The sequence below is a fragment of the Arachis ipaensis genome, chromosome B08, assembly GCF_000816755.2.
Source record: "Arachis ipaensis cultivar K30076 chromosome B08, Araip1.1, whole genome shotgun sequence".
Taxonomy (NCBI): Eukaryota; Viridiplantae; Streptophyta; class Magnoliopsida; order Fabales; family Fabaceae; genus Arachis; species Arachis ipaensis.
In genome coordinates, this window is record NC_029792.2 from 445,008 (window position 1) to 452,641 (window position 7,634).

Below are 7,634 nucleotides of genomic sequence, written 5' to 3' on the forward strand. Positions count from 1 at the left end.
TATTTAAGGTATATTTTTTATTTTTTTATATTAAAATAATTGATAAATAATGAGAAAAGATAAATTTTGATGAATACTGCTATGGATTGTTATTCAAACCACTTATATGTTGTTAATTCTAATTCTGGTATTAAAATACACCTTTTATTTTTACTTAGTTACTTATTGAAGTTTAATATGACATTTTTAACACACATAAAACTCTACTATAGTGAACAAATTGATGTTTAGCACTTGACAGTTCAGAACTCTTGAACTCAAGCAGCAAGAAGTTATTAAATGGTTCTTATGCCAGCAACTTCTTTAGAATATTTTCGTTCTCCTCCCAAGTCCCAAGGTGCCTTAAGTTTCTCTATAGCCATTGTCTTCAATTTCATTTAAAGGATGAATAGTATTTTTTTAAAATTATTTATAACTTTTCACCAGAGGTCTACAATGAATGAAATATAGTTTCAGTTGTAATATAAAAATTATAGCAATTTTGCTGTTAGCTATCTTCCATGATTCTTCTGCTAAATTGAATATACTGGAAACATCATATAATCACACTTATTAATATGTGAAAATAAAATAGCACGAACGAGTTCTCATCAATTCACTGCATGGATCATGGATGTGCCAACATTCTCATACAAAACTGCAAGATTATTATTGCTTAAAATGTAAACAGTAGGGTTAATTACAGGACTGGAGTGGCAAGTGGTTTTGCGAGAAAGTGAGCTTCCAAGTTTGCAAGGACAAGATCCGCCATGGCAGTGCGAGTTTCGACGGTGGCGCTTCCAATATGAGGCAAGAGCACAACATTGTCCAACCCAAACAGCTCTGGAGGCACATGAGGTTCATCGTGGAACACATCCAAGCCGGCCCCACCCAAGCGACCTTCCAGCAGCGCAGAAACCAGCTCAGCCTCATCAACATGCTTCCCTCGCCCAACATTGATTAGAACGCCCTTAGGACCAAGCGCGTTCATCACACCGCGGTTAATTATATGGTGCGTTTCTATGGTGAGGGAGCAAGCAACAACTAAAATGTCGCAGTTAGAGGCTAACTCAACAACACTTGGGTAGTATTTGTAACTACTACACTCTGTTTTAACTGTTCTTGAGTGGTAACATATCCTACAGTTAAAGGCCTCGGCTCTCTTCGCCACCGCCTTCCCTATCCTCCCCAATCCAAGAATGCCAACTGTCTTTCCAGAGAACTGCCAAACGGAATTAATAGTTAGTTTCGACTTTCGAGGAGTTAGTTATTGTTAGTTTGTTACCTTAGTGGTGAGAGGGTAGCTGCCTTGGTGCTTCCATTTTCCGCTTCTGACGAAGACATCGCAATGACACAGCCGCCTCAGGAGGGAGATAATCAAGGCCATTGCCACGTCAGCGGTCTCGTCGGTGATGACATCAGGGGTGTTAGTCACGCGGATCCCTCTCTCGGCGCACTTTCTGAGATCGACCTTGTCAACGCCGACGCCGTAGCAGGACACGATCTCCAGCATTGGAAGCGCATCGATGAGCTTGGCGTCGGCGCCGTCCACGGAATTCACGACGACGGCGCGTATGGAAGCAGCGTGTTTGGTTCTGTCACGGAGGAGGTTGAATCGGGCTTGGAGGTGGTGCTCGAGGTAAGGGAAGGTTGGGTGAGGCACCAACACTCCGATTGATTCCATTTCCTCTTTCCTTGCGTTGACTCTGACTCGCAGGTTTTTCTTCAACTTTTGTCTCGTTTCTTTTACTTATGAGTTGTGATAGTACTTATTAATTTTTGTGATTTGTAATTATTAAATAATTATTAATTATATTTTTAATGGTATAAAATTTTATTCAATGATGTAAAATTATTCATTTTTGTTTTGTTAGTTCTATACTGATCAAAATTTAATAAAATTGTTGATTACTAAACTTTTTTAAAGTGAATACATTGTATATTGAATTCTCTATTTTTTTTTTTTTTTAAAAATGGTACACTTAATTCTAAAAGTTAATCTTTTATACTCCAACATTGTATATGCCTTAAAGGCTAAAAGAAGAGTACTAATCCTAGTATTAAATTAGTCATATAAAAATCTTGCTTTATAGGTTGGCACAATGTCATTTTTAATTATTAAGTGAATTTAAGTCCATTTTAAAAATATCGAAAATCCTCAGTCAAAAAAATCATTTTTGTCCTTAGAAAATTTTCGTGCAAATGTTTTTTTTTTTTTTTTGAAGGTTTTAGCCTGACTTTTATAATAGTAATAAGAAAAAGAAAAGGAAGATGCATGTTAAGAAAGGAGAAGAAACTTTTTCATTTTTTTCCCTCAAATAATATGTAATATATATTTTTTCATTAAAGTTTGATGAAGAAAAAATATTTTAAAAATTGTGTAATGAAAAGTTACACTACAAATAGACATAAAGTCAAAGCAAGGTGAGTTATAGTAAATCCATAATTTTATTTCAATTTGACTGGCTATTATATACTTGGATAGCTGTCTTTGACGGTCATTAATTACCATTGACCTCAAATTAGAAATTGAACTTCAACTAACTAACAACCACCCAACATCCCTAAATTACATAAAGCAAAAGATAATGCAAAATATTTTTAATTTGTGTATATCGCACTTAGACCTCTCCCATTTTGTTACAACATGCACCCCACGTTCCCAGAGCCAATCTCAAAAAAGAAAAACAAACACAAAAACCATCAAACAAATCACCTCTATTTCTAAAAAAAAAACTCAAGTAAAATAAGAAGTCCAATAATAATAATTCCATATTCCTGACTACTACTTGCTTTGGCGTCTCATCTGCAACTTCATCATTCCCTTCATCAAAAACTTCAATTTTCCAAAGTTTCAAAAGAATTTTTTTCTTTTCAAAAAAACGAAAATGGTTCAAGAGCAAGAAGGCGGGTACAAGACGAAACTGTTCAATTTCAGAGGGATGTTTGATGGCGCAGGGAGGCATGCCAAGAGTTTGAGCGTTGACACCGGCGGCAGCAAAGAATCCCCGGCAGACACCGACGGCGCCGCTTCCTCAAGAAGTCAAGGATCAAAGCCTCTTAATGAGTCGGAGAAGATTGCTAATAAGCCAAAGGTATTGACCCCGGAGGAAACAGCACTCAAAGAAAGCATAGACGAGCTATTAAAAGGTCTGATCATGAATCCTTGTTGACTAATTCTATGTTAATTATTGTATTTATTCAACATTATTATTCATGCATTCATGGTTGGTTTTAATTCAGACATGGAACAGATGAAGGAGAGGTTCTCCAAATTGCTGCTAGGTGAAGACATGTCCGGTGGAGGAAAAGGTGTTTCTTCTGCTTTGGCACTGTCAAATGCATTCACAAACCTTGCAGGTATGTATCAGTTTTCCTGCATGCCATGATGAATGTAATAATTCAAATGATTCTCTTTTGTCACTGCTTTATTAATGTTTTTGTGAATTCATGCATGCAGCTTCTATTTTTGGTGAACAAAGACGGCTAGAACCAATGCCCCCAGAAAGGAAAGCAAAATGGAGAAAAGAAATTGATTGGCTTCTATCTGTCACAGACTACGTTGTTGAAATGGTCCCTTCACAACAAGTAGGAAAGGATGGTACAATCATGGAGGTAATAAACTAATAATCCTCTTCCATTTTCCTGCCTCTGTCTCCATCATTCTTCATACAATTTGCTATAACACTGAACCTTGTCTTTGATTGAACAGATCATGACCACAAAACAGAGAACCGATCTCCACATGAACGTCCCCGCCTTGCGCAAACTCGATACAATGCTTATAGTAAGATCATATTTAAGTTTCATGGAACTGATGATGATTGCTAATTATTAATTATATCTAACAATTGGTGATGTACAGGATTGCCTTGATAATTTCAAAGAGCCACAAGAGTTCTTTTATGTTAAAAAAGATTCAGGAGGTGATGATAAAGATCCAAAGATGAAAAGCGATGAGAAGTGGTGGCTACCTACACCTAAGGTTCCCCCAGAAGGTCTATCAGACAATGCTAGGAGATTTTTGCAGTACCAAAAAGACTGTGTAAATCAGGTACTTAAGGCAGCCATGGCAATCAATGCTCAAGTTATAACAGAAATGGAGGTCCCTGAAAATTATATGGACTCCCTACCCAAGGTAATGGATACAAAAAGAAAAGAAGGAAGCTAGTGAAATATTATTATAGATTTTGATTTGTGTTCTGTTTGAAATTTGCAGAATGGAAGATCAAGTCTAGGAGACTCAATCTACAAGAGTATCACAGTTGAACATTTCGATCCTGACCAGCTCCTATCAACCATGGACTTATCATCAGAACATAAAATCCTAGACCTTAAGAACAGAATTGAAGCATCCATAGTTATCTGGAAGCGGAAGATGCATCACAAAGATGGAAAGCCATCCTGGAGTTCTGCTGTGAGTTTGGAAAAAAGAGAACTCTTTGAAGAGAGAGCAGAAACCATCTTACTCCTCTTAAAGCATCGTTTCCCAGGCCTTCCTCAATCTTCATTGGAAATAAGCAAAATCCAATTCAACAGGGTAATTAACCCCAGGCCATGCATCACTTCAGTTCTTATCTGCAAATATATACATACTTTAATTAATATCACCTATATTTATGTCTTAAAATCTTTTTGATATCATAGTTTTGAACGAATCACTCAATTTTAAACTACCTAACAGGATGTGGGGTTGGCTGTTCTTGAGAGCTATTCAAGAATATTGGAAAGTTTGGCCTTCACAGTGCTGTCGAGAATAGATGATGTACTACAAGCAGATTTTCAAACCCAAATTCCGGCTAAAAAGTCAGGTAACAGAACCTCATCAAGACCCAGTCCTAGAGAAAAAGGTAATGGTGGAGACAATGGCCAAATGACCCTATTAGATTTCATGGGTTGGGGAACTGATCAAGGCTCAGAAGGAAAAAAAGAAAAGGACCCTTTTGCTGCTTCAGATGACTTCTACAAAGACATTGACTCAAAGCATGAGCAGAAGCTTCCAAACGTAAATACACACAAGAAGACATCTTACTTAGACAACTTGAATATTATGAGAAGTCCAACATCACGCCATTAGAGAGTTTAGGTGTTTATTGGGAGTTTTCATCGTTGTTTATACACGATTCTTTTACCATGTTCTGTTCTCTTGTACATAGGAAAGAGAATTAATGAATTATACAAAATTGATCATGTCCATGTGTGTAACAACACGTTTCCCTGTCTCCAATTATCCTGTGTTTATCGAAGGATTTGTAGAGACTTGTAACTACTCTTCTGATGTATCAATCATTTGTATGGTTAGTTTCTTTATGATTTTTAATCTTTTTTATGACAGTTTCAATGTAGATATCAACTATTTTGTAGAAACAACAGAACACTGGTCAATGACTTAATTTGTATTTCGTAAAAGTATAATGCATTTTAATTTTTTTAAGTACTGCTTTACATAATTTTATCACAATACTTTGATTATATATAAGTCTAATTATCTTAATTTAAGAGTGGTTAAATATTTACCTTATCAATTTACTGACTTAAAAATTTGATTCATAATAATTTGAGAAGTTCTATGGTGGCATTAGTTTTAGTGGCTAAGAGTGGCATAAATTTGACCAACAAATAAAATATTGACAAATAAAAATAATAATAAAATAATAATTATAAACATAATTATAAAATTATTTTGGTATTATTTTTTGAAATTATTTTTTATAATTATGAAAATAATTATAAGAAATTATTTTGATAAAAATAATTATAAAAAATTATAAGAGAGAGAATCATTTTGATTTTAGATTTAATTTTCTTGCCATGTGTCAATATTTTATTTGTTGGTCAACCTTATGCCACCTTTAGCCACCAAAACCCATGCCACCATAGAACTTCCCTAATAATTTATCTCTTTTCAATTGAAAAAATGAATGCCACTCAATTTGACAAAAAAATAAACATAATTCAAGTATTTAATATTTTGATGTTAAGATTTAAGAATACAAAATAATGATAACAAATTTAAAAATTATAATAAGAAAAATGATAAACTAATTAATACGAAAGAAGGTGGACCTACGATGGAATAAGAAAAAGAAGGTGCAACGTGGTGACACAGTAAGTTTTTAGGAGTGATTTCACTGATTTGATGACAAACATTAAGCGTTGTTAACAAAACAAGCAGTTGGATTATTGGTACTTGGTAGTTAAATAACATGAAAATTTCAGAAAACCAAAAAAAATTGAACTAGTGATAATTAGCAATGATACACCAAGAGATAATACTCAATTTGGTCCTTGAATTTATACGCAAGTTTCAATTTAGTCTCTAAAGTTTTAATTGCCTCTATTTAGTCTCCAAACTTTATGAACATAACTCATGTTAGTTCTTGAAACAATTTTCAACGTACAAACGTTAACGGAACACTGTCGTGACAGCTAGATGCCACACTAAACTTTGTAAAATGATGTCGTTTTGGTTTTGGCACTCAAATAACCTAAAAGCAACATCTTAAATGGTGTTTATTAAAATTTTACCTAACAAAATAAGTAATACGATGCCGTTTTTGAGCTATTTAAATGTCAAAACCAAAACTGCATCATTTTACAAGTTTTAACGTGACATGTGATAGTCTACAACAGCGCTCTATTAACATTTTTATACTAAAAATGATCTCAAAGGCTAATATGAGGCACGTTTATAAATTTTGGGGACTAAATAGGAGCAATTGAAATCTCAAGAACTAAATTAAGACTCACGTGTAAGTTCAATGACCAAATTGAGTATTATCTCGTACACCAAAAAACCAAGCACATAAGGAATTAATAAAATGATAATTCTATACAGGCCAGACTCATTTTCTAGGATCTAAAAGCATCCTGACTCTTGTTTCGTTTCACCTATGGAGCTGCAGACACAGATAGATGTATATATTCAATCCAAATTCTCCTTAGCTTCCAATAGAATAACAAATAAAGCTTAATTAATTACCCAAGAGTATGGGTAGAAACGCATGCTATATTTGCCAACCCAACATTAACTAAAAGGAAGCCTATCATCATCAAATTCTAATAAAAGTCTATCTGATAATTATCTTATTATTTTGCTCATCAACCATCTTCGCATTGTAAACTTGTTCTGATATTTCTCAAAGTACAAGATAAGAGAGTGTTGACTGATTCCACAGACTCCATCGTTAACTTGGCTGTTGGAGATGCATTGGTGAGAATCTGAAATGCTATGGTGAACAAGGATCCTCCTTCTGTGTTCTTCTCCTCCTGTCTTGAAGTAATCACCACTGGCCTTGATTCCATCCCATCAGGAACAATCGAGAATCCCGACGGAAGTACGGCGAGATTGCTCGAATCGCAACCTGTCATCGCAGATTGAATGCCAGTGATGTCCACAGGAGCATACACCACCATTGATTCATAAGCATTGGTGCAGCAATCTTGCACTACCCACATACTATTTTCCTTCGATTTTATTGTCTGCAAATCACATCAATTAATCCCACATCTTTGTTATTAGAGCCATCAATTTCATTCCATCTTGTTTAGAATCAGGCGCGAAGTTTACTTGAGACAATGGAACTATTACCCCTAAATTTTTTATAAAAAAATTAGTAGTATTTTTTTAAAAAAATAAAAAATAGTTTGGTTTA

The 7,634-nt window shown here is 34.7% G+C and overlaps 3 protein-coding genes across 5 annotated transcripts in view; 1 reads left to right on the plus strand and 2 right to left on the minus strand.

Annotated features, from left to right (window-relative positions):
• Window positions 1–1,726, minus strand: part of LOC107612412 — a 3,546-nt gene extending 1,820 nt beyond the window's left edge. The window contains exons 1-2 of the mRNA XM_016314131.2: window positions 1,265–1,726; window positions 682–1,201 (exon numbers count right to left, since the gene is read on the minus strand). Of these exons, the coding sequence (XP_016169617.2) occupies window positions 682–1,201; window positions 1,265–1,663 (919 nt within the window). The 5' untranslated portion in view covers window positions 1,664–1,726. The remainder of the gene's footprint in view (window positions 1–681; window positions 1,202–1,264) is intronic.
• Window positions 1,561–5,375, plus strand: LOC107610309 (rop guanine nucleotide exchange factor 12). Of its 3 annotated transcripts, none has more exons than XM_021108454.1 (8): window positions 1,561–1,696; window positions 2,938–3,129; window positions 3,234–3,339; window positions 3,440–3,594; window positions 3,692–3,766; window positions 3,845–4,117; window positions 4,199–4,519; window positions 4,664–5,375. In XM_021108454.1, exons 3-8 carry the CDS (start codon window positions 3,234–3,236, stop codon window positions 5,054–5,056), a joined length of 1,323 nt encoding a protein of 440 aa, XP_020964113.1. In that variant the 5' UTR covers window positions 1,561–1,696; window positions 2,938–3,129; the 3' UTR covers window positions 5,057–5,375. The 3 variants fall into 3 exon arrangements, with proteins under 3 accessions (XP_020964113.1, XP_020964112.1, XP_020964111.1); XM_021108453.1 differs by having other exon boundaries at window positions 1,585–1,696; window positions 2,918–3,129; window positions 3,223–3,339; window positions 4,664–5,056; XM_021108452.1 differs by lacking the exon at window positions 1,561–1,696 and having other exon boundaries at window positions 2,324–3,129; window positions 3,223–3,339.
• The window catches only part of LOC107612410 (homeobox-leucine zipper protein GLABRA 2), a 9,587-nt gene continuing 8,720 nt past the window's right edge, over window positions 6,768–7,634 (minus strand). The window contains exon 10 of the mRNA XM_016314129.2: window positions 6,768–7,461. Coding sequence (XP_016169615.1) covers window positions 7,081–7,461 — 381 coding nt within the window. The 3' untranslated portion in view covers window positions 6,768–7,080. The remainder of the gene's footprint in view (window positions 7,462–7,634) is intronic.

Coding starts and splice junctions, on each gene's coding strand:
- LOC107610309 (XM_021108452.1), top strand. CDS start 2,868: ATGGTTCAAGAGCAAGAAGGCGGGTACAAGACGAAACTGTTCAATTTC. Junction 3,595..3,691: donor AGGATGGTACAATCATGGAG/GTAATAAACTAA, acceptor TTGATTGAACAG/ATCATGACCACAAAACAGAG. Junction 3,767..3,844: donor AACTCGATACAATGCTTATA/GTAAGATCATAT, acceptor GGTGATGTACAG/GATTGCCTTGATAATTTCAA.